Source organism: Mixophyes fleayi, chromosome 9 (genome assembly GCF_038048845.1).
Source record: "Mixophyes fleayi isolate aMixFle1 chromosome 9, aMixFle1.hap1, whole genome shotgun sequence".
NCBI lineage: Eukaryota > Metazoa > Chordata > Amphibia > Anura > Limnodynastidae > Mixophyes > Mixophyes fleayi.
The window spans coordinates 84,990,777-85,018,162 of record NC_134410.1 but is presented as its reverse complement, the minus strand read 5'-3'; the positions used below and the strand labels follow the sequence as shown (position 1 = coordinate 85,018,162).

General features: G+C 42.9%; 1 protein-coding gene across 1 annotated transcript in view; it reads left to right on the top strand.

Annotated features, from left to right (window-relative positions):
- FRMPD3 (FERM and PDZ domain containing 3) overlaps positions 1 to 27,386 on the top strand; it is a 735,664-nt gene that overhangs the window by 214,445 nt on the left and 493,833 nt on the right. Inside the window, exons 4-5 of the mRNA XM_075184613.1 lie at positions 18,404 to 18,506; positions 23,401 to 23,446. Of these exons, the coding sequence (XP_075040714.1) occupies positions 18,404 to 18,506; positions 23,401 to 23,446 (149 nt within the window). The remainder of the gene's footprint in view (positions 1 to 18,403; positions 18,507 to 23,400; positions 23,447 to 27,386) is intronic.

Genomic DNA, 27,386 nt, shown 5'->3' with positions numbered 1-27,386 from the left:
CTCTCTTGCCCTGGGCATTTTTGATTGAGAAGAAAGTGAATCCAGTGGCATTCCGACTCAAACTACCATCATCTTTAAAAATTCCCTGTACTTTCCATTGTTCTCTTCTGAAAAAAGCCCAGCAAACACAATCAATCTTCCTCTAAAAGACCTCGGCCTCTGCTTATAAATGGAGACCGTGAGTTCATCATTGAAAAAATTCTGGACTCAAGGAAGGTTCAAGGGCAGGTCCAATTCCTAGTCCATTGGAAGGGTTATGGCCCAGAAGAGCGAACTTGGATACCACAGAGGCGTCTTCATGCTGAGAGACTCATTAAAGAATTTTTTAAGAAATTTCCTACAAAGCCTGAATGTCGGGGTTCTTTGACCCCTCCTCAAAGGGGGGTACTGTCAGGAGCCGCGGCGGCCTCGGGCACCTCAGCAACTCACTTCCTGCCTTAATGAACGTCCCGGCCGTCTCCATGACGACTGGGGCGTCACTTCCGGTTTCTCGGGCCCGACCGTTGCCAATGCAACCGCCGGATGCCGAGTGCAGCAAGCGATGCGCCCCGGCAAGTGAGGCAGCCGGGCGCATGCGCTAAGATAGGAGGCTGACATTAATTATCCCGCAGGCTATCTGTGATGTATTGCAGGGCTGAGCCCTGATTGGCCAAAGCTTGTATATAAGGCAGGGAAGGCTTAGCCTCCCTGCCAGTTATAGCATTCAGTTGCTGTTAGCTAGCCTGCTCCTCTGCCTTCTTGGTGATTAACCTTTGGATTTGACTACCCGTGTATGACCCCTGCCTGGACTTTGACCCTGCCTGTTTGCCAGTGACCCTTGACCTTTCATCCTGTAACTTGGATCTTGCTACCGTGCCTGTGACCCCGACCTTCGGCCTGTTTACTGGATCTGCTATCTGCTGCCGGCCCTTGACCCTTGCTTGGACTCCACTACGCTTACCTGGGTTCTCCCTAGTCGGTACACACTTCACGACCCTCTGTCAGTCTGCAGCCAAGTCTGTCCCCACCACTAGGGGATTCCAGTGAACACCTGACTGTCGGAGCAGACTCCGGGTTGTGCTGTATCGGCTAGAGGGGTTCCTAACACTTTGCTGGCGTTCTTGACACCAGGCCATCATTCAAAAGTCTTTGTGTGATGTGCATGCCGATGCACTCAAACCTGCCTGCTGCCATTCCTGAGCAAGCTCTGCACTGGTGGGGCCCCAATCCCGCAGCTAATCAACTTTAGGAGACAGTCCTGGCGCTTGGTGGATGTTCTTGGGCACCCTGATGCCTTCTTTACAAGTATTGATCCTATCTCCTTGAAGTTCTTGATGATCCGATAAATGGTTGATGTAGGTGCAATCTTACTAGCATATTCAGTACAAAGATAACCGCACCAAGTTTGTCAATAAAGTCAAATATTCAATAACCCCAATCTTATTAAGCATATATTAGTTCCTAAATTAGTCAATTATCACAACTAAAGGGTGCACCCTAACACTGATTGTTTAAGAATATTGAACAGAGAAAAAGAGAGTGTATATAGGGGCACTCCGGGGCATAGAGTATAAAATTTACATTTTATTGGTATTCATTAAAATATCTGGATACAACTAGCGAAAATTTAAAATAGATACAAAGTGAGGGGAGTGAAAATATAATTGCAGTTACAACTGCAATGTCGCTTGTATTCTCACTATAATTTTATTAGTAATAAGTACTGATATAACAATATTATGCTGCTGTGGTAATTGGTTACTCCTTCATCCCTGGGATCTTAATAAGAATAGACCCCAATAATATATAGTTAATACTATGTATGGTATAGAGTATTGATAAAACCTTTATGATACACACTATCTATTGTATAATTGCTCTCTATGATTCATACTGGTAAGTATAAGTGACCGTAAATGCCTAAATAAAGTCTGCGTTACTATGTTACAGAGGCACACAATGGTGCGCGATTATATATTTCTATAGTAACACTCGAATCGTCTATGGCAGAATAAAGACAATTACTGCACTTGTAGGTTAGATGGTCTCTATATTCACAGCAGATTATCTACAAGGGTGATAATAGATTAAGTTAGGACCATATTCAGTAAGGCCTTTTAACATGTATGATTGTCACAGTACACTATAAAGTAGTCACATACTGACTAGTAATTATAACCCAAATTTCATATGAGGAGACGCATTGGTAAATTAATTGATCTCTATGTTCACCGAGAGTCATCTAAAGGAGTCAATAAATTAATCTGTTTGAGCCATAGTTAGTGTGGCTCTTCTAGCGTATCAGAATATCACACAGTGTAGTGAGACGGCTATGTATTAGCCCGTTATCACAACATTAATATATAGTTAATACTATAGATAGTATAGAGTATTAGTAAGACCGTTTTATTATTATAATACACAATATTTGTTATATAGTTGCTCTCTGTGATTCATACTGATAAGTATAAATGACCGTACATGCCTAAATAAAGCCTGCGTTACTATGTTGCAAAGGCACACAATAGTGCATGGTGATATGTTTCTATAGTAACACTCGGATCGTCTATGGCAGAATAAAGGCAATTACTACACTTACAGGCTAAGTGGTCTCTATATTCACAACAAGTTATTTAGAGGGAGTGATAGTAAATTTAGTTAGGACCATATTAAGTAAAGCCTTATAGCGTGTATAATTGTCACGGTTCACTGTGAAGTAGTCATATATTGACTCGTTATTATAGCCCAGTTTCATATGAGGAGATACATTGGTAAATTAACTAATCTCTATGTTCACGAGAGTCATCTGGAGGAGTCAATAAATGAATCTATTTAAGCCGTAGTTAGTGTAGCTCTTATAGCGTATCAGGATATCACACAATGTAGTGAGACGGCTATATATTAGCCCGTTATCGCTAATAAAACGGCAGTATATTGACCCGTTATAATAACTCAATCTAATCTAGAAAGATCTTGTGTTAAAATCTATTATAAAGTAGGTATTATTTAGCAGCAGCGTGTGAGATACAATGCGAACGCCTATTACCACAGCAGCATAATATTGTTATATCAGTACTTATTACTAATAAAATTATAGTGAGAATACAAGCGACATTGCAGTTGTAACTGCAATTTTATTTTCACTCCCCTCACTTTGTATCTATTTTAAATTTTCGCTAGTTGTATCCAGATATTTTAATGAATACCAATAAAATGTAAATTTTGCAATCTTACTAGCAGCAATATCCTTGCCTGTGAAGCCCTTTTTGTGCAAAGCAATAATGACTGCACGTGTTTCCTTGCAGCTAACCATGGTTAACAGAGGAAGAACAATGATTTCAAGCACCACCCTCCTTTTAAAACTTCCAGTCTGTTATTCTAACTCAATCGCCATGGCAGAGTGATCTCCAGCCTTGTCCTTGTCAACACTCTGACCTGTGTTAACGAGAGAATCACTGACCTTATGTCAGATGGTCCTTTCGTGGCAGGGCTGAAATGCAGTAGAAATGTTGTTTTTGGAACAAAGTTCATAATCATGGCAAAGAGGGACTTTGAAATGAATTGCAACTCATCTGATCACTCTTCATGACATTCTGGAGTATATGCAAATTGCCATCATAAAAACTGAGGCAGCAAACTTTGTGAAAATTAATTTTTGTGTCTCTCTCTGAAATCTTTTGGCCATAACTGTATTTTCCCAAGGATAATGTCATCTTGCACAATTTTGACTCCACCATTTTTCATCAATAGTCTTCTGAAGCCTTCGTTCTAGTGCATTCCTGCACCCAAATGCACCTTTTGGGGTTTTTTTGTAAGTCATTGCAATGCCTGTTTTCAGCATGTTGCTAGTGCTGCCAAATTCTCTCTCTTAATTTCTCAGAATGTGGACTTTCAAATTCAATTGCATTGCATTGTCAAGGCAGATATTTGGCAACAAAATCTGCATCAATCTGTGAGTTACATAGTTACTTGTGTGGAAAGGCCAACTATTGCTCAATCTGAACTGTCTGGTTTACATACGGGAGAGTACCGTGGGAGCACGTGGAGAGAAGCCGATGACAGTAATGCCAGACCCTCAGTCTCAATACATATCCAAACTCTAGAGGATTCAGAACCACACCATAAGACACACTGAGCTCCATGAGCAGAGAGATAGTACTGATGAAAGCTAGGGATTCCCTGCCCCCACACCACAAGGACTTCTAGAGAACCTTAAATTGAAACTGGAGCTGTGACTGGTTCACTATTAAATAACTTTTGGTAAAAATGTATTTAAATCGAATAGTGCAGGGCACTTATTTATCTAATTGCATTTGCACTTATTTTATTATATTGTTTATATTGTGGGATAGGCTGCCTTGCTTAACTGGTAAAGGTAAGCCACTAGAGACTGTGTCCAACCCTGCCAGCCCAGTGGAGTGTGGCGTGTCTGAAGGTGACTCAGCGGAAAGAGTCACCTGTGTCTTTATAAGACCCCCTAAAAATATGGGGAGGAACCTGCAGCCAGTCCAAGAGGGACCCCTCCGGAGTGAAGGACTGAGAGACTCAGGTGCCTCAATTACTGTTGTGAGTCCCCATCTTATTGATCTTGCTGCAGTATTGCAGAATTGCACTGCCAAAGTTACTGTGGCAGATGGACTAGAGAAGGAAGTGCCTGTAGCAAGAGTGTATTTGGACTGGGGAGATGGCCAGGAGTTGCGAAATGTTGTTGTTATGGATGGCCTCCCAACTGATGTGATTTTGGGCAACGATGTTGGGGGTGGGATTGTGACCACATTTCTGAACTCTCTTACCCGGAGCCAAGCTGCTAAGCTACAATCTTCAGGATCTACACCTGCACAGCCCAGCCCAGAGGAAAAGAAAACAGCTGCTAGACAACAGTCATCACCTGCAACCACAACTTCACCCAGCACAGAGGAAAAGACCACATCTGCTATTTCTTCAAGAAACAGCCAGCCCTTTGCCTATGGAAAGACTACGTCCCCTAGCAATGCAGAGGATGTTGTCTCTTGCCAACCTGATCTTGTGGGGGTGCCCAGTGATGCTTCTGTCCCTAGCAGTATGCCAGCTGCAGTGGTGAGTACAGCTGACCACAGTGACACCCCTTTGACTGACCCCACTTTGACTGACCTTAGTCACCCCAGCATAGACCCCCCTGCAGCGTATCCTAACTTAGACGATAGTGAGAGCTGCAGGGAAGAGTTCAGGGCAGTGCAGTTCTCTAATCCCTCACTGGAAGGCATGTGACGCCAAGTTGGCGGCATCCTTCTTGCGAGGTAGGTAGGGAGTGTGACTTGGCATAAAGGGTTTTTGTACCGTGTAGCTAGGCAAGTAGATGGGGATAGACCAGTCTGGGAACAAGTTCAACTGGTGGTACCACGGGGCTTTTGTGCGCAACTAATGGCAGTTGCCTATGAAATCCTTATGGAGGGACACAAGGGCAGAGACCAAACACTGAAGTGCCTGACACAGAACTTTTTCTGGCCTGGAATGTCTGATGATGTCCTGGCCTACTGTAAGTCCTGTGATGTGTGTCAGCATCTCGGGCACCCCAGTGTTCGTGCTCCCCTCGGCAATTGGCTATGGATAGAGTAGGTCCCCTGACTGTGCCCATGTCTGACACCTACCCCTTGCCCTGTACTAATGCCTCTGTGGATGAGCTAGGCAGAGTTCGGGGTTACGTAGATGACATTTCCAATTTCAGTAAGATTTGGGAAGATAATCTAGAGCAAATAGGGCTGGTGTTAGGGAAGATGGGGTGGGCATGTTTAACTGTCAGGGCGATCGTGTGAGAGGAGGAAGGGTTAGGTCAGAACCAGCTAAGGTAGAGAGAATCCGAGCCTGGCCGCAGCCCACGACCCAGTTACATGTACTAGCATTCTTATCGACTACAGGGGACTACAGACGATCTGTCCCAGACTTTAGTACTGTAGCGAAGCCCCAGTCTCTAAGAATAAACTCCCCAAAGTAGTTGACTAAACTCCCACTTGTGAGCTGGCATTTCAGGCAGTAAATGAAGTTTGTGCTCCAGTACTGTTGGCGCTTAATTATGACAATGACTTTATTGTGCAAACTGACGCGTCACAGTATGGACTAGGAGCAGTACTTAGCCAGGTGGGGCCTGATGGGCAGGAGCACCCTGTGGTCTATTTGAGCAGAAAACTGCTAAACTGGGAGGTGGGGTATGCCACAATTGAGAAGGAATGTTTGGCCATTTTGTGGGCAGTGAAAAAACTACAACCTTATTTGTATGGACAACGTTTTACTGTGGTGACTGATCATAATCCTTTAAAGTGGCTACAAAATAACTCAGGGGAAAATGGAAAACAGTTGTTGTGTTGGAGCCTTGCACTTCAAATTGATAACTTTGACATAATTCACAAGCAAGGCAAGGCTTGCAGCAATGCGGATGGACTGTCTCGACAGGAAGAGCCAAATCCGCCGGATCCCCTCCAGTAACCCTAGCATACTGCGGACCAGGAGCCAAGTCGTTGGACATGGCACCCTGATTGCCACATGGACAGGGGGGGGGGAGGGGTGTGACTGGATCACTATTAAATACCTTTTGGTAAAAAACTATTTAAAGCAAATAGCGCAGGGCACTTATTTATGTAATTGCATTTGCACTTCTTTATTTATATTGTTTATATTGTGGGATAGGTAATCGTTATTTCTGAGTCCAGGGAAGAAATTTGTCTCTTGTCTAACCTTGCTACAAGATATGCCTATTTCTGATGCATATATCTGACACAATGAGCCTGTGTTTATCAAGCCTTTGGTGTATTGTAGTTTGGGAAACTGGCTTATTGTGGGTCTTTTTGTTGTTCTGTGTGAATATGAATTCCAAACGGTCTGATGAAAGGCCAATAAACATCACTCTGCTTCAAAGACCTGCTTGACAACTTCTTCAATATCACTGTAATCCTGTGACCTGCCGATTAGACCCTAAAATCTAATCCGTTCTCTGGCTGATTCTGAGGTTTGGACCCAAGCTTTTACAGTACCACAGCTCTTTCTGCCACCTGCAGCTCTGGTCAGTGTGATAGGCCAGGGAGGGTCCATCCACAGCAACCCGGATCCATGGTAAGAGATCCAGAGTTACCAGCCCAAGTACAGGAGTACCCTAGCAGTGACAGTTACCCAGAAGGAACTTGGTTCTGAGCGCCATAAAGGAGTTCAGTGGTGGCAGCAGGCTCCTCCCACTGCGGAAGGAGGGGCATATTCGAAATAACGAAAGGGAAAGGTGGCAAAGTAAGCCCAGCTAGTTCCCAGCAACAACAGACAGGGTGGCATAGGTGGTCCATCCTGTCACAGGAGCCGTTTACCAGAACAGATGAAGCGTGAGTTTTGAAAATTAGGAAATTTGAAAACATCAGGGGAAATGTGAATGGGTAAGGTCTGGAAAAGGTATAAAAGTCTGAGGAGGATATTAATTTTGACTGCATTGATATGACCTATCCAAGAAATATAATAATGTGACCATGTTGTAAGGTGCAATATAATTTGGGAGAGAATGTGGGGAAAGTTAGCTTGGAAGAGCGAATGGTTTCTTTTATTAATATAAATTCCCAGGTATTTAATTTTTTGAAGACACAATTGAAACAGAGCAGATGCTCTAAGACAAACGTGTCCGACTGAGAACAAAAAAAATCCAGCACCTCCGTTTTATCCAGATTAACTTTATAGCCTATTGATCAAGTTCAGCCAGAAGGGGAGGGATAGAGGTAGTCGGGTTAGCGACAGTCAACAGGGCATTATCAGCAAATTGCGCTAATTTGTTTTCCGTGGGATCTACCTGTATGCCAAATATCTCCTGCTTAGTCCGTATCCTGGCAGCCACTGGTTCTATTAAATATTAAGCTTAAAATAAACAAACCCACTGTCGTATCATAGCCTTTAAATTTCATTGCACTCTGTTTCATTTCTTTCATGATTTACATTTAGTAGGTAGCAGGGGGAGGCAACTGACATGGACTTTTAAAAATATTAGAAGAACTTTATTATAGCTTTACAGCTTTAAAAATTATGTGTGTTGATTTTGTCTTGCTTATGTACAATTCGTATGTATACTTTGTTTTCATCAAGGTCTAGATATATATTCACAACAGCAAGATCGCTTGTACATGTTGATGGCTTACTTGCTGGTATTAACACAGCTAAACTTGGAGGTATAGAGTCTAATGTGCCTCCCGTCTTCACCAGGGGCTCCTGCAAGGAGGTATGGATTTTGCTGCAAGAGACGAACAGGTCAAGGTTCTCCAAGCCAACCAACGAAGTAAAGGGTAAAAAGGCTTAGTCATAAAGTCATAAAGTACGAGGTCAAGCCGTGCGGGAAGTAAGGTACCAAGGGTGAAACCAGGAGAATAGTCAGGAAGCCGGGAGTCAGAAACCAGAAGAGATGAATCATGCCCATAGTGATATCCAAAATCAAGTTTGGAAGTTGACAGGTAAGAAGCCGTGAGGTCAGACAGAATCCAGGAACAATACCTGGAGCTCTGGAGCATAGGGAGACCTGATACTCTAGCACCCTAGTGGTGCCAGAGCCTCCCCTAAGTACTCACGGCTGGGGTCTGATTGGCCCATATTGATTTCAGCAGTCAAATGCAGCTGACCACCTAGTAATTGCAAGTATGGCATCCGGTTGCTAGGCAACAGGATGTCTAAGTGACCAAGCATGTGTCCGCTATGCACCAGCCAGGAAATAAGAAAATAAGGCAGAGAAGACAGGGTAGATGACTGTCTCACGCACGGAAGTGTGGGGACGGCACCTGACAATACCCTCCCTTCTTCCAAGGGTAGAACACTTAAGAGTTTGTTTCTTCAGGAAATCAGCCAGAAGGCGAGGAGCTTGAAGGTCCTCTTTGTTCACCCAAGACCTCTCCTCAGGACTGAAACAATTCCAGTGGACCAGATACTGAGGGTTCCCATGCAGATGACAAAAATCCAAGATATAGTTGATCCCCGTATTCCTCCCCAGATGTAGTCAAAATGGGGGAAGGATTTGTCACGATAGCCAGATAGTGGGAATGGTCTTGATCTCTGCTTGAGTGACAGTTTATTCCTAGAGAGGTGCGGAGTCTAATGGAGGAAAGGTATTCACCAGGGATTCCCGCAAGGGAATATGGTCTTAGCTGCTCTCAACCGCAGGTCGCAGTCCTCTAGGGGGCAGAGAGCAGATAATTTGGAGAACCACAAAGTAGCCGTAAGGCAGAATGGAATGTAGCCTCAGGTATATGGAAATTCAGGAACTGGATGGATACTGTGCGATGTTCAGCAGTATAGCACGAGTCTCAACAGTGGACGAGACTGAGCAGGTAGTACTGTGAAGTGATGAGCTGCCGGACTCAACAGGACAGATGCTTAGCGATGCAGTATAGTCACAGGTCTTAACAGCATACTAAGCTGAACGATGATGCTGTGAGGCGATGAGCTGCTGGACTCAGAAGGACTGAGGTATACGCTAGTGTAGTAATTCAGGAACAGGGCATATGCTGAGCAATGCAGTATAGTCACAGGTCTTAACAGCAGAATAACCTGAACGATGATGTTGTGAATCGATGAGCTGCAGGACTCAGAAGGACTGAGGTATACGCTAGTGTAGTTATTCAGGAACAGAATGAATGCTGAGTGAAAGTCTTAGCAGCAGGTTAGGCTGAAGAGACTGAACAGGCGTAGCTGTGAAGTGGTGAGCTGTGAAGAGTAGAAGTGCTGATATCCACACAGGTGCTATAACTCTGGAATAGGACCGATAATGAGTGAAGCTGAAACCGATGAATGAAGGGCCTAACCCACAAAGTCAGGAACAGAGGTAAGTATAAGCACGAACAGAAGTCAGAGGTGATGATTCCTATCAGATAGGGAGACCTGATGATCTGACACCCATAGAAAGGAGGAGGGCCCTTATAAGGATAACTGGCTGGTGATCATCCAATCAGCATGAAGCAGAAGTTTTAAAGGTTCCCGCGGTTGCGCATGTGCAGAACACATGGCAAGATGGCGTCTGAGGATAGAGGAACGCCAGGCTGCACAACAGATAGCAGTAACCAAGGAAAACCAAAGTACATAAGGATCAGAATGGAAATAAACCCGTGAGATGCGTAATAGGATGAGAGGGTCCATGAGAAAAGTGCGGGGGCAGTGCCTGACAGGGTTTCCATACTCGTGGTTCCCCCGGGCAACTGCCCAGAGTGCCCATGCGTTAAGACGGCTTTGCTCCAAAACCTTCATTGCCATGTGGAACCCATTCCTCGCTGCTCTGCCATGCAGTGAGGAGGAAATATCTTACTAATATCCTACCGATTGAGACAAAGCTGTCCAAATCAGGATGGTGGGACAGAGACCTTAAATCTGAAAGGTTGGGAGGTATGTAAAAGACAAGTGAATCAATACAATTCATAATGAAAGTAAGCTTCTGAAGCTCTGATATGCCTCAACCCCCTTCCCCTCCACAAAATAGCTTTGAATTGCCATGTGCACCAGTAGCGGGGCTAATGGCACAAGCTCACCATTGTGATGTTTGTGCTCAATGTTTAATTGACATACACTGTACATGTGGCACCATGTTGTCTCCCTTTTACACGGGCTCCATTATATTATGCACTGGTGTCTGTATCATACATTCACTAATATATAATACACAAACTAAAATACGTGTGTAGAAATTACACTTGAAAATGCTTGGTAATTACCCTTTTTGCTTGGTTTGTTGCTTCATCCTGCTAATAATAATTTAAAATTCTGCAGACATTCCATGGTGTAAAATAACTACCTGTCAGGCTCAGCTGGAGTATGGAGATACGGAAACTACTAACCGGTATTGACGCCACTGAACCAGCGGGTGCAGAATCTAACATGCCCCTGGTTTTCACCAGGGACCCCCGCAAGGGGGTTTGGGCTTAGCTGCGCAGGGAACGCAGGTCGCAGTCCCACTGAACAGTTGCCAGTGCAGTAGTAGAGGAGTCAAACGGTCCGGGTCAGAGCCAATCAGAGCAAACGGTACCAAAGGACAATCCAGAGAGAAGTCAGACAGGCCAATCGCGGTAACAGAACGGGACAACCAGAGGAAGAAACGTCAGCAAGCCGGGTAACAACGTAAAGGTAATAGCAGGAGAAAAGTCAAGGTAGCCGGGTCACAACAGGGAGGCACTAATACTCTGGTGCCCTAATGGCGTCAGAGTGAGTTTTAAATAGGGGCAAGAGGCAGGTGATTGGCGTGCAAGGAGAGTAGTCTGACCGCCGACAGGAAGCGTCCCATTGCCAACGGGACGTCTGATACCGGCAAGCAAAGGACGGCCAGGGACGCCGCACCTGTTGCTTAGCAACCAGGCGCCCCCTGCCGAGACTATCAGGCGGTCGTCCCTGCACTGGAGGAAGAAAGCGGGGACGGCGCCTGACACTACCATGATAGCCACAGTCACATGGTATTTAATGTAATGAACAAAGAGACTTTGAATTGCCTCTCTTAGCTCTGTGTTCACTGAAAAATCCAACCTCTGCCATCACATACTTAGGGCTAGATTTACTAAGCTGCGGGTTTCAAAAAGTGGGGATGTTGCCTATAGCAACCAATCAGATTCTAGCTGTCATTGTGTAGAAGGTACTAAATAAATTCACAGCTTAGTAAATAAAGCCCTTAGTGTCTGAGAACTCTGTCTTTGGGAGCCATGTTTATTTTAACTTTAGAGACATTTTGAAGGGGATATAATAATTTTGTAGGAGGATAACTAAGAAAATTAGTAGCAATGCATGTTTAAATGGTACTTAATTTATTTTTGGTAAAAAACATTCTATGACGGATTGATGCTTTCACTTACAATTCAGCATATATGTTTTTCAACACTGACAATAATTCACATCCATATGCATAGATGGATGCACAATTTAATACACTTCATCAAACACGAGTTTAAACACATACGCAAACCTTGCAAAGTTTTTTTTTCACAGTGTAATCCTTAGTAAAAAGTTTCAAAAACAAAATACTAGAACCATACAACTGTTGTCAGATCACCTAAATGAAAAAAGTTGTAGCACATTTTCGAAGAATTGTGTAGATAGTGATGTGGTAGTGATTGATAGCATTTGCTGGCAACACATTCTGCAAGATCGGCAACAATATCAGACAATTGACCAAATATTTAATTGCCTGAGGCTCCAAAATGATAGTGATGCCCAATAATAACCCTATAGAAATCAATTGGATCATTAACAGGCCCTTTTCCTGAAGGCAGTGGAAATATAACCACTATCTGCATGCATGTGCGCTTATCTTCCAGCTTCACAACTTAAGAACTGTTTTTTTAAAAAATTACACTGGGAATAGCACGTTATTAATAGTATTTATTTCTAGTTGGACTATGATCAATTTGTTTATACTGGGACTATATTTAGACTGGTTTCTATATTGCGACTACTATGGTTCTTCAACCACCTCGTTATCACAGCAATTAGCATATACATAATAATTGCCATCTTCAGCTACTGTCTGTAGCATTATTTTTAAGAGTATTGCAACTTTAATTATATTTTCTGGTGTGGGTTTCTATGATTCTATGTTTACAAAATGCTATTTTATTAGATTAGATGCTCTTGTGCTAGTAGATTGAATTTATGCTTTTATTATGTATTTATTGTAATCATATATAGTATTGAATATTGATCTCCCCATACACACTGGCACTGTATTCACTGCAGGATATGTTGGTGTTTTATAAATAAAATATTATTATTATTATTATTATTATTATTATTATTATTATTATTATTGTTACGAGCCGCGGCGGTGCCCAGCCGTCGCTATGACGACCGGGACGTCACTTCCGGGGGCTCGGCCCGGCCGTTGCCTAGGCAACGGTCGGGACGCTGATTGTGAGAGCGCCGCGTCCCAGCAAGGGGAACTGCTGGGCGCGTGCGCATCTAGATAGCCTGTGGGCTAATTAATACAATGGGCTGTATTCTTGCAGAGCTAGGCTCTGATTTGTTGGGGCTAGTATTTAAGGCAATGAGGTCTGCTACCTCATTGCCGGTTATAGCTTCTGTCCCACAGTCTGCTGACCTGCTTGTTCCTGTTTCTGTTCCTGTGTATTGTATCCTGCTGACCTCTCGTGTATGACCCTTGGCTTTGGATTTGGACTTCGCTTGTGTATCCTGTGACCCTGACCTTTGGCCTGTTTACCGTTTCTCCTGTTTGCCTGTGACCCTTGACCCCAGCCTGTTAACTGGACTTGCTACCTGCTGCCGGCCCTTGACCTGTGCGTGGACCACACTCCGCTTGCCTGGGTTCTCCCCAGCCGGTACACACTTCACGACCCTCTGTCAGTCTGCAGCCCAGCCTGTCCCCACCATCAGGGGCTCCAGTGAACACCTGATTGGCAGAGTAGACTCCAGGTTGTGTTGTGCTGGCTGGAGGGGTTCCTGACATTATAACCGGCCCACACATGGAAACGAGGTTGGAATGGATGCAAGTAGATCCACACCGTCTCCGGCACAAGCCCTAGCGGGCCATGTTGAGTCCTTGTATCAGATGATCTAGGGATTGGCTGAGCGTTTGTCTGTTCAAGAAGAAGCCGCAAAAACTTCACAACCCACTCCTAATTCCACCTGTGAACCTAAGATGAATTTGCCGGATCGCTTCTCTAGAAATAGATCCCTGTTTCGGAATTTCAGGGAGAGCTGCAAGCTCTATTTCCGGTTGAGACCCCGCTCCTCCGGGTCAGAGCAACAAAGAGTCAGGATTATCATTTCCCTCCTACAAGGTGACCCCCAGTCCTGGGCCTTTTCTTTGCCACAGACCAGCCCTGCCATGCAGTCCGTAGAAGCTTTCTTTGAGGCATTGGGTCTACTATATGATGACCCGGATCAAGTGGCCTCCGCGGAAGCTCATCTACGGGCCTTGAAACAAGGCCGGCGGTCGGCAGAAGAATACTGCGCTGAATTCCGTAGATGGTCACCTGATAGTGGATGGAATGACCCCGCCTTACATAGTCAGTTCCGTCTCAGCCTATCGGAACAGATCAAAGACTCTTTGGTGCAATACCCATCTCCTACCTCTCTGGAGGATCTGATGCACGTCTCCATTAAAATCGACAGGAGGTTTAAAGAGCGGAAAACCGAATAGGAGACATCATCACCTCCATCCGCCTTCGTTCCTGTTTCCACGGATGGTGAGGAACCGATGCAATTAGGAGCATATCGTCTTTCCCCTGAGGAAAGAGACAGGAGACGATCACAAGGCCTATGTCTTTATTGTTGCACAAGAGGCCATTTCTCCCGTTCCTACCCAAATAAGCCGGGAAAAGAGCATGCCTAGGGAACGAGGGGAAAGTTCACCTAGGTCTGCAGATTGTCTCCCCGAAAAATGCTGTATTGATCCCTGCACAGCTCACGTTCAGTACTCGTTCCATGAACCTGGCAGCCTTCATTGATAATGGAGCTGCGGGCAACTTCCTTGACATCGGGTTTGCCCGCGATGCTGAAATTCCGATGGTAAGACTCAAGTCTGCTATTACTGTCTGTGGCTTAGATGGAAGTCCGTTACCTGGTGGCAAGATTTCCTGGGAGACCCCGCCACTTCAGTTGAATATCGGAGCTCTCCATTCAGAGTCAATAACCTTCCTCCTTATTGATTGCTCATCCGTTCCCTTGATCCTGGGCCACCCATGGCTTTCCCGGCATAACCCTGTAATGGACTGGGTAAAAGGAGAAATTGTCCAGTGGAGTTCTTACTGTGAACAGTCCTGCTTGTCATTGCCGCTGCGGGTGATCCAGTCTATTCTGGAGCAACTTCTCTCACAATACCACGACTTCTGGGACGTGTTTTCCAAGAGATCTGCGGATACTCTACCACCTCACCGTGACATCGACTGCGCCATCGAGCTCATACCTGGTTCCAAGTTACCCAAGGGATGCCTGTATTCCCTCTCGGCTCCCGAGACCAAGTCCATGCAGGATTATATTGAGGAGAATTTGGAAAAGGGCTTCATCAGGCCATCCAAATCTCCAGTAGGAGCTGGTTGTTTTTTTGTGTCTAAAAAAGACGGAGGACTAAGACCCTGTATTGACTACAGAGGATTGAACCTCATCACAGTCAAAAACACCTATCCACTTCCTCTCATCTCTGTATTGTTCGATCAACTAAGAGGTGCAACCGTCTTCACCAAAATTGATCTTCGGGGTGCATATAACCTCATACGTATAAGAGCAGGTGATGAGTGGAAGACGGCATTCAATACGCTCTCTGGCCACTATGAATATTTGGTCATGCCGTTTGGTCTTAGTAACGCCCCTGCAGTATTTCAGGATCTAATTAATTAAGTGCTACGTGAGTTTCTGGGACATTTCAATGTGGTTTACTTGGACGACATCCTCATATATTCAGACTCGTTGTCAGTACACCAGGGTCATGTCAGACAAGTTTTACAAAAGTTGCGAAAACATCATCTCTATGCTAAACTCGAAAAATGTGAGTTTGAGGTTCAGAAGGTATCCTTTCTTGGTTATATAATCTCCTCGGAAGGATTTTCCATGGACCCAACCAAGGTCCAAGCAATCTTAGACTGGGTACAACCAAATAACCTCAAGGCGGTCCAGAGATTCCTGGGATTCGCCAACTATTACAGGAGATTTATTGGCGGCTTTGCGGATATTGTGGCTCCTATTGTCACCTTGATTTGCAAGGGAAGCGACCCAGCTAACTGGACATCTCAGGCAATAACTGCTTTTGAAACCCTGAAGAAAGCCTTTGTGTTTGCTCAGGTCCTCAGACACCCGGATCCTAAGGTACCGTTTATTCTTGAGGTTGATGCCTCTGATGTCTGTGCGGGTGCCATCTTGTCTCAAAAAGATTCCCAGACTCACCGCTTACATCCATGTGCCTATTTCTCTCGCCAGTTTTCTTTACCTGAGACCAACTGTGATGTGGGAAACCGAAAGCTGTTGGCAATCAAATGGGCCTTTGAGGAATGGCGACATTGTTTGGAAGGCGCTACACACCAGGTCTCTGTTATAACGGATCATAAAAATCTGCAGTATATACAGTCGGCCAAACGACTGAACCCTCGGCAGACTCGTTGGTCGCTGTTCTTCACCCGTTTTAACTTTGTAATTACATATCGTCCAGGTTCTAAGAATGTCCGGGCAGACGCCCTGTCCAGAAGCTTTCTGGCACACCATGCTCCGGTTACTAGTCCAGAACCTAATATTCCCTTGTCTATGATCCATGCTGGGTTAACCCAAGACCTGAGCTGTACTTTACAAAGGTTTCAGAGATTAGCTCCTGATAATACTCCAGTAGGATGCTTGTTTGTCCCAGTTCATCTGAGGATGGCAGTTCTTGCTGAAGCACACAATAGTCAGACTGCTGGACATCCGGGAGTCTTTAAGACATTAGAAATCCTTTCCCGTACTGTATGGTGGCCATCTTTGTCTGCTGACTTCAAGAGTCACGTCCTGTCATGTGAAGTTTGTGCCAGAAACAAAGTTCCCAGGACTCGCCCGCTAGGTCAGTTGGTTCCGTTGGCCACTCCTGCAAAACCTTGGACACATTTGTCCATGGACTTTATCGTTGATTTACCACCTTCTGCGGGACACAATACCATTTGGGTCGTGGTAGACCACTTCAGCAAAATGTCACATTTCATTCCACTAACCCGGCTTCCTACTATTCGAGATCTAGCCATTCTCTTCATACAACATATTTTCCGTCTCCATGGACTTCCTTCTGATATCGTTTCTCATCGTAGATCACAATTCATTGCACAATTCTGGAAATCCTTCTGTACCTTGCTCGGAATTAAAATCAGTTTGTCATCCGCATACCACCCTCAGTCAAATGGGCAAACTGAAAGGGTTAACCAGACCTTAGAGCAATTTTTAAGATGCTACACATCGGAATTCCATGATAACTGGTCCTCCTTGTTACCCTGGGCGGAATTTGCTTGTAATAATTCATGCCACTCATCCACCAAAACCTCTCCGTTTTTCTGCAATTATGGTTTTCACCCCAGATCCAACTCCTTATACTCACTCAAGTCTGCTGGTATCCAGGAGATCCGCTCCACTGCCAGGGACCTCAGAATTATCTGGACGAAGGTACAGTCATCTTTGAGACAAGTTTCATTTTCTGCAAAAAAAAATTCGGATCGTCACCGTACCACCTGCTCCCTTAAGGTTGGCCAGAAAGTGTGACTGTCTACAAAAAATAACAGGCTCAGACAGCCTTGCAAGAAGTTGGGTACTAAGTTCATCGGGCCGTTTCCCATCATCAAGCAGGTGAACCCTGTCGCATTTAGGTTAAAAATTCCGGGCTCGTTGAGAATTCCCAACACATTTCACTGTTCTCTATTGAAGCCAGTACTTTATCCAGCTCAAGCCCAGTCTTCAAGCAAGCCACAGAGATACATTGTTCAGAAAATCCTGGATTCTAAAAAAGTGCAAGGGCAGGTGCACCTCTTGGTGCAATGGAGGAACCGCGGATTAGAAGAGCGGTCTTGGGTTCCACGGAGACAACTCCATACCCCCAAAAAACTTAAGGAGTTCTTCAAAAAATTCCCTAGAAAACCTGGATGTCGGGGTGCCTTGACCCCTCCTCAAGGGGGGGTACTGTTACGAGCCGCGGCGGTGCCCAGCCGCAGCAACTCCCTTACCTCCGTCCCGGCCATCGCTATGACGACCGGGACGTCACTTCCGGGGGCTGCTACCTCATTGCCGGTTATAGTTTCTGTCCCACAGTCTGCTGACCTGCTTGTTCCTGTTTCTGTTCCTGTGTATTGTATCCTGCTGACCTCTCGTGTATGACCCTTGGCTTTGGATTTGGACTTCGCTTGTGTATCCTGTGACCCTGACCTTTGGCCTGTTTACCGTTTCTCCTGTTTGCCTGTGACCCTTGACCCCAGCCTGTTAACTGGACTTGCTACCTGCTGCCGGCCCTTGACCTGTGCGTGGACCACACTCCGCTTGCCTGGGTTCTCCCCAGCCGGTACACACTTCACGACCCTCTGTCAGTCTGCAGCCCAGCCTGTCCACACCATCAGGGGCTCTAGTGAACACCTGATTGGCAGAGTAGACTCCGGGTTGTGTAGTGCCGACTGGAGGGGTTCCTGACAATTATTAATAATAACAATAGGTATTATCATTATTATGTTAAGATGGCTGTCTCCAATTGTGTGATACTGTTTTGTTTTTTTTCATTTAATGATTTCTTTAAGATCACTATCAAAATTACTGAGTGCTAATTTTTATAATGTTTTACATACATGCTGGAACCCCAGGAAATTTCATTTCAGCATTTTTTTTAATTATTTAAAGTTCCAAGCTTAGGTTCTCTTATTAGGTTGAATGGTCTTTGGTTTAAATGTATAGACCATGATGTGTGCACATTCTGCTAGCATCACTTTATTGTATGAATTTTAGCTTTTACTAATTTCAGGGGGTCCATCAGAGAACAAGCTTCTTTCAGGAGATCAGATCTTAGCCATTGATGATGAGGATGTGAGTGAAGCTTCAAGGGAGAGATTCATTGAGCTGGTCAGGTAAGAAAAAATACACATTGACAAATACTTTAGGATGACACAATGAATAAATAGATTATTTAAGTAATTTGGAGTTGTGTAATTTGGTCTTTATGACATTAGAGGGAAAACATGCTCTACCATATCCGAAGATACCCACAACCATTTGTTAGCTATATGACAAATACTACCTTGGAATTCATATCTGTTTTTAGTTTACAGTTTATATCTTCTAATGTGACGAAACAATTAACTGCAAGTCAGAGTATGAGTGGTCCCTTTAGTCCATGTTTAGAGTTGGAAACCAAACAAATGCTTATTTACTTCTTTTGAGTCGCACGTACAGTATCTCAATATTAGAGATGCTCGGGCTCGGTTTTCGAAAACCGAGCCTACCAGAACATCACAGATGTGAGTACCAAGCCGAGCCGACTCGGTACTTTCGCGCACCCTTGGAACTGAAAATGAGGCAAAACATCATAGTTGCATCATCGGATCTCGCGAGTTTTGGATTCAATTAGTACCGCCTTCCAAGGAGATCTGACGCCATTTCACAGACAGACACAATCTTCAGTGACATTGTACTGTACCATAGCTCATACTGAAACAGGAGGGATTGGCAGTGTTTGTCTTATCAGTCTCCAGTGACATTGCTGTGTGCCATTGCTCATAGAGAAACAGGAGGAGTGGTAGTGTTCTTATAGGTCTCCAATGACATTACTGTGTGCCATTGCTCATACAAAAACAGGAGCAGTGGTAGTCTTCTTATAAGTCTCCAGTGACATTGCTCTGTGCCATTGGTCACACAGAAACAGGAGTAGCAGTCTTTTTTTGTCACTCTCCAGTCTCCAGTCACTATGCAATTGATATGGATTCACATCAGTCCACAGAAGACCAGGAGCAACAAGCTTATCCCGCTTGGACTCTCCTGAAAACATGTGATTTCTAATTACGCCACCAATATTGTTAGAGCATTACAGCGGGGAGAATTCCATCACATTCCCTGTTTTGATAATACACTCAACTTGGTGGTACAGAATCTTTTTAAAAAAATGACAGTGACATGCAGGATGCAGGTGATGCTGTCTGTGTCGCAAAATATTTTGGGTTATTTTCGGCATCTGCAAGTAGAAAATAATTTCAGGGGAAATGTACTTCAGTCCAGAGCAGTGGAGAATAGTTTCTGTGTTGTGCAAGGTGCTGAATCCACTCACCTGTGAAGTGAGTTCAAACACTGTTTTTTTTAGTCAAGTGATTCCCCTAATTAGACTTTTGGAAAAACAGCTAGAGAAATTGAAGGAGGACATGAAACGATGCAATTCCGCTAAACTTGTAGATCAAGTAGTATATTCGCTTTGCCAGAATCCAAGAGTTATCAACATCTTGAAATCGGATCACTACATTTTGGCCACTATACTGATCCTAGGTTTAAGAGCTATGTCTTCTCTTTATTTCCAACTGTCCCAGATAAGAGATGCAATGAGCTCCTGGTAAGCAAGTTCACAGCTTAAGTGGTACGTGACACAACAGTGTCTCCTCCATCAGTTTCTCAGGCTACTGCTGCTAGGAAAAAAACTAAACTTTTCCAAGAGACCCATGGATGATGCAGATGAGTCACCACAACATTTTGACATCTGGTCTGGTCTAAAAGAATTGCCCAATAATCGTGGCACCTCTGCCGTAACTCCACCTTATCCTACTATCAACATCCAAAAAATGGTGGAGGATTATTTTAACAACAGCATAGAAATAGACACGTCAGACAATCCCTTTAACATATTGGGAGGAAAAAAGGCAATTTGGAGACCCATGGAGACCCATGTACAAACTCACTTTCAAATACCTAAGCTGCCCACCCTCTAGTGTGTACTTGGAAAGAGTTTACAGTACAGCCGGGAACCTTGTCAGCGATCGTCGTAGAAGGCTTCTTCTTAAAAATGAGGAAAAGACGATGCTCATCAAAATGAACTACAAATTCCACAAGGAAGACCTTTACCAGCAAATACAGAGACTTCTGTAATGGTGGATTCAAGCGGGGATGAATTAATATTATGTGAGGATGATGTACACACTGATGAGGGTGAGGATGAGATGGAAGATGATGACACCAACATCTTGCCACTGTAGAGTTCAATGACAGCACTGTTAGCTTAGCTGCCTTAAGCCCATTTTAGCTTGTTTTGTGGTGAGCCGAAATAATCCAAGTACTTCAGCCACAAAAGTGGTACTCCTTGTCATTGAAGTTTGTTAAACTGTGCATGTCCTTTTGAAGATCCAACATAAGGGTGGGTGGGAGGACCCAAGGACAATTCCATCTTGCACCACTTTTCTTTCCTGACACTGCTGTGTGGCACTGGCAATGTTTCCGAGATGTGATATAAACTGCTGTGTGTTTCTGCCATTGCTTTAACTAGTCTCTTGCTGCAGTCTTACAGTTCATTGACAGCACTGTTAGCTTAGGTGTCTTAAGCCCATTGTTAACTTGTTTTGAAGGGCCCCAAACAAACCAAGCACTTCAGCCACAAAAGTGGCACTCCCTGTTGCTGATGTGCTTGGTTTGTTAAACTGTACCTGCTACACCTCCTGTTTCTGTGTGAGTTTGTTAAACCTTTTTAACATATGTGTGGGTGGTATTTCCCAAGGACAATTCTATCTTGCACCACTTTTCTTTTCTGCCACTGCTGTGTGGAAAAGTTTCCTATATGTGCTATGATCTGCCATGTGTTTGTGTCGTTGCTCTGTCGCTTAGCTTCCAGCCAGCTTGCTGCAGTCTTTGTTTGAAAGTGTATGAAAGTAATTTTGTGACCTGTGAGGTGGTCAAAATTGACTGGAAATTAGTGTTATTGAGGTTAATAATAATGTAGGAACAAAAAAAGAGCAACATTATGCAATTTTAGCATATTTTATCAATTTTTCTAAAAAGTACAGATAGAAAACCAAAACACACAAGGGAAGTTTTGCCAAAACCAAAACCAAAATGTGAAGTTACTACAGATTCAAAACCAAAACCAAAACACGGGAACATCTCTAATCAATATATATTTAAATCACAACATTATTTCTGAATCAATCATACAAAGTTAACAGTGTAGAGCTGTGGCTTGACAATAGTAGTAGTAAATACAAAACTCATATTACCCTTATCATACACAATATAATGTACTTAAGTGTCATTGTGACAGGATGGACCGCTTATGCCACCCTGTCTGTTGTTGCTGGGAACTGGCTGGGCTTACTTTGCCATCGTCCCCTTTTGTTATCCCAAATGCGGCCTCTTGCCACAGTAAGACGGGCTTACAAATGCTGCCAACACTGGACTTCTTACCGGCATCCAGTACCGGGTTTCTTCTGGGTAACTGTCACTGTGAGTGTACCCCGTGGGTGGTGTACCTGGGTTGGTACTCCTGACTTCTTCCTATAGATCAGGGTTGCTGTGGCTGGATTTCCCCTGGCCTATCACGCTGGCCAGAGCTACTGGGTAGCGGGCAGTGCGGTGTTACTGTATGCTGGGTCCAAACCTCAGAAACAGCGGATTAGATTTTGGGTCTAATCTGTAGGTCAAAGAATTTTCAGCATGACAAATGTTCTCAAGCAGGTCTTTGAAGCAAGGGATGTTTGTTTGCAGTCACACTAATTGAAGGTATCAGTGCTCAGGTCATATGGAATCAGAAGAACAATTTTCAATAGAAGACAGTGCTTTTATATAGATTTGGACACAGCCTCACAGGCTGATTTTAGAATCAGGGTGCAATTTGTTTACCCAAACATGGATTTACATGCAATGCAAATCTAACAATATTTATATTTCTCTGTTATGTTCTTAAACTTGATACTTGCGATATCAGAGATGCAGTCATGTCAGACAGCCAGGCAGTGGCCCCTTGCTGGGTATACAGGCTAAACAGGTGTTTGTCACTTCACATAAATACTTACTTAACATTTCCTGCTATCAGCAAACAGACTTCCACTAGCAATGTTACAAACCCAAAGAATGACACTTGCATACAAAACACATCCCAATGTAACACGATAAGTGCATTTCAAATTATACATTGGTGCCTGCACCTTTGATTGAAATACATTTCTACAATAAATTATTTCTACATGATCCAGTCACAAATAAGCTATTTATAAGTGATCCAGTCACAATCATAAATGCAAGAAAGAAAAGTGTCCTGACAGAATTATTATTAAATTCGAAAGTGACATTTTGGATATACAATATAATGAAATACAATGCCCCTACATCGGTCATTTAGCGCACTATTAATACAATGGGTATTTTCTTTCCTGTAGTAGCCCAAACAGAAATTACAATTACGTGATCAGAATAAGCTGCTACAATTTGACATTTTATGGGCACAACATTAATGAATGACGAATTATCTTCAGAATACGCCAGCAACTAGCTGCTGGCATCATCATCATTATTGTGTATCTTTACACCAGGCCTAAAGTACCCACAAAATATTTGCTTCATGAAAATGGGGATACATCCATGTCTCATTAGGTCGCATCCCCAGGTGGCATGCTGCACTTTGGTTCACACACTCTTACTATACTCTCCTGATGGCCACAAAAAAAGATCCTCTCTGATCTAGATACAGATGCATTTTGATATATTTAAGCCACAATAATTGATGTTCCTCCAACTCTAAATGAGGCCCTTTATGATTAATGAGTGGTTGATTTTTAAATCAAGTTACAACATTTAGTTCAATTAGAATGAACCAAACAATTGCTTTTCCAAATAAAGGTGCTTCACAGATTTTGCTCATCAATTCCTGAGTATTTGTCCATCTTACTTTTAATACATGCAAATGTTACCTGTTACATGAGTACAGTGTAAGTAAGCTTGACTATGTTTCATAACTTTGGAAAGTGGCACATAAATATTTTTTACATGTTGCTGCAGGAATGCGAAGGAGTCCATCACTTTGACGGTACTGCATCCTCACCAGGTAAGTGAAAGGAATTTCTTATTTTGTGATACAGTGTTATAAAAGCCTGAAGTTTAACACTTATTATCTCACATCTTCCAGCATAATGCTGGTTTGCCGGATTGTTCGATTGTAAATCTGGAAAATGGCCAGTCCGATAATGAGCCACTTTCCCCATAACCCACTAATAGGCTAATTTAGTAAGCTATGGGATGTTCCTCTAGCTTCTCAGACCAATTTCCTTAAGCTGGTCAAACTCAGTTTCCGTGACTCAACCTGATCATCAGTTCACTTAATGACTCTCCATGTTGGTCATATTTGTCCAATTTGGATTAGATCTAGACATTCAAACCAAGTGGCAGGCTAATATCTGCTTTTCTGGGGGTCTTGAGCTCTGTCAGAAGATGACTGTACAAACTTGCCAATAACTGTCATCTTATGACTGAATTTCCCTAAATGGTCTATAAAAATGGAATACATTATTATTACTTTGGAGTTGTGACACATTGCGATATTGAGTCAATTGCACAGTGTGTAGCAAAAAATCATCTATATATAAAAAGTATATTGTAGAGCAATGACCCTGTGAAAAAGAGTGAAGGTCATTTACAAAGCGCAAAACGTTTGCTGCACATTTAAAAACAGCTTTGGACCCACCATGTGCCTTAGTTTTTGCAAGTGATCTCTAGTATTGTATATATACTTTAGCAGGTACACTATTGCATATAGTACACAAGTGCTACTTTGAAACAGAGCAAGTTTTACTGTTTGAGGTGAATCTCATACCCAATTGTGTTTTGCCCTTGCTGGGCCTCATTTACAATGCACACTACAAAATATTTTTGTTTTGCATCCATGCGCCTGAATCTTCCTCTCAATTTAGATAAATAAAGAACCAGCATACCATCACAAATTCAACAATTTCTGTGTGTAATTTATTAGAATTTGGATCAAACACAGATACTTGCAGAACTTGTGTCAGTGTTATGGTTCTGCAATTATATCATTCGGAGCAGTAGCATTGTTGGTGAACTAGGCACCCATATAAAATGCCCTTACATAAATAGCACAATGTCAAAGATGGTATAATATTAAAAACTGATTGCTGCTTCATTTTAGGGTTGTTGTGTCACAACCCACAAATCAATCTAAACAAACCACCACATTCAGCTTGTCTTACACGTTTCTCCACGGCTTTGGTGTCATCAGAATTCATATACTTCAATCCTAACAGGCTTGTCGTGAAGTGGACTGCATTATAAAAATAGAGCGGAAATATTTCCTCATACTGATAATAAGTATGTTGAAGTGACACTCATTTCTGAACAGTCAGTATTTGCTATATAGACTAACTGCAGATTTAAATATCTGTCAATATTTTCCCCCTATGTGCGCTAAAGGGGAGGAGCTTTGAAGACACTAAGTGCAAGTCCTGTTTCCTAATTGATACAATGTTTTCCTTTTATGTATTTTATGAATATGTTTTTAATAGATATTTAATTTGTTTGATTAGAAATCATTATTTGATGAGTATTATTATATGGTGGCATCCTATGGTCTATATGAATTGGATGCGCTTCTTATATTGGATGTGGTTTACTATTGAACAACATCATCAGGATGGACTTAATTATGCCCACCTAGTTGAATGCCAGGTGGGTTACACCTATTCATCTCCATAATTACATTAGACCAACATGGCAGAAGAATTATTTCCAGCCAAGTTTCCAACCTAAAGGATGAAGAGGACGTTTGGAACGTCCAAAGCCCCTTTAACATCACAATATCATGGAAGGGGTTAAAAGAGGGTTGCTTTCTTACTGAACCAGGATTAAGTTTATCAACAAATGGTTTGAGCAGCTATTGTTCTCCCTGCACAAGACTCCTGAACTCCAAAACAGCAGTGAAACCGCGAGAGGATGATATCTCTTCTCTCCCAACTCCATCCTCTAAGGACTTCAGAGCCAATGTCACCCAAGCTGACCTTGGGGTAATCTTGCAAGGTGGATTTTCCATTTTGGGAAATTTGGGAAATTTGCACAGTTTATAAAGGCTTGCGTGGGCGACCCAAGTCATGTTCGAGGTTAAACTGAGTCTAATGTTGGAGTTCTGTCTCCAATCAGCTCAATTGTGGTTCCTGCTTCAAATCCTGTGTCTCAGTTGCCTGAATGAAATTCTACTATATAAGGAGCTGCTCGTGTATCTGTCACACCTGGTGTGCCTACTGGAATAGGGTGACTGGGTTGAATGTCCCTACCACTTTGGTAGAGAGCATTGGCTAAGCGGCCTTGATCCACAAGATCAGAAGATCGAAACAACAGCTTGGCCAGGAGTTGCAATTAACGTGTATAGGAGCTTTTGCCCAGATCACTTTTCCACTGTGGGGAATAGGACTTAGCAGCTTGGCTGGAAATTGTGGCAGCCACTGATATACACTTTGCTGTAACATTGAGGTGACAGGAATAAAGAGCCTGGCCAGATTTCGGGTACTCCCTGCATGCTGGGGTTCTATGAATAAAGCACACATGAAAAAAACCCACAGGAAAATTGTTCATAGATAAAACCCCACTGACATATATGCCCACATGGAAAAAAAACACACAGAAAAATGCCCACAAGAAAAATGGTCGCACTGAAAAATACCCACCTATAGTAATTTAACATGATTATATAAGTATATTAATTCATTGCTATACAAAAGTGGCCTGTGTATGAAAAGGGCTTTAGTGCTCTTGAGTGTAAATGTTTATAAGGTAAATATAGGAAATCTTGAACAGTTTTTTTGTCAACAAACTTAATTGAGAACGAAAAAAAATATATAGAAACAGCAATTATTTAATAATACATTTTTAACCCATAGTGAGAGAGGAGCCCCACAGAGAGCCCCAACGTTAAAAAATAAATGTCATAAATAATTAATCAGTTAAAAAAAAATATTTGCAAATTTGTCAGTATTCTTAAGTAATTTAGTTAATCTTTCACCTGCTCATATTGCTGCACAGAAGTGGCAACCATGTCATTGAGTGCCTCATATTTCCTCTTTTTCACCTCTAGGCGACCTGCCTGTGCATTAGCCAATGTTAATTTGTGGCAAGCCAAGTCACTCTGTAGTCCATCATATAGAAACCACATGCTGGGATAACTGCAGATGAATAAGGAATTAAGATCACTGTGAAATCCTTCACAGCAATTTGTAGTTTTTGGCAACCATTCCAGGGCTGCATCATGATGATTCCATGTTGTTATAGGAAACTAAGGATCTCTACCTGCTGCACCCACAGTATATGTAGAAAAGTGGTAAGTGAGCACCTCATTATAGCTGTCTTCATCTGGAAATGTAGCGACAAGCCTTCTGACATCATAGATTGGAACAAAGGCTAATACAGTAAGAGACTTCAGTGTAATTTTTAGGTTCATATTAATTTCATATTCAGGCTTCAAGACAACATTATTGATTTTCCTAATGAGACTCTGACACAGATGAAAATAAAACCCATTGACCTCAGCATGTGGAAAGGCAATCCTAACTGCAATTATACAAGCCTTCTCAAAATCGACTAAAACCTTCTGAGGTTCCAGATCTGGAATCGATAGCTTCATTATTTCAGATATTCTATTATAGGGGTCCATGTTCTTTTTTGTAGTATAATCATCATCATCATTTATTTATATAGCACCAACAAAATCCGTAGTGCTTTACAATTGGGGACAAACATAGTAAACTAATACACAAACTGGGTAAAACAGACAAAGAGATGAGAAGGCCCTGCTCGCAAGCTTACAATCTATTGGACAATGGGAGTTTGACACATGAGGTTAAGTCTACATTTGCAGTCGGCCCAGCCAGACTATTACTATAGGTGTATATGTATATATATATATATATATATATATATATATATATATTAGTATCAATGACACTTATCAAATCCTTGTATCCTGGATCTAATTCTTTATCTGC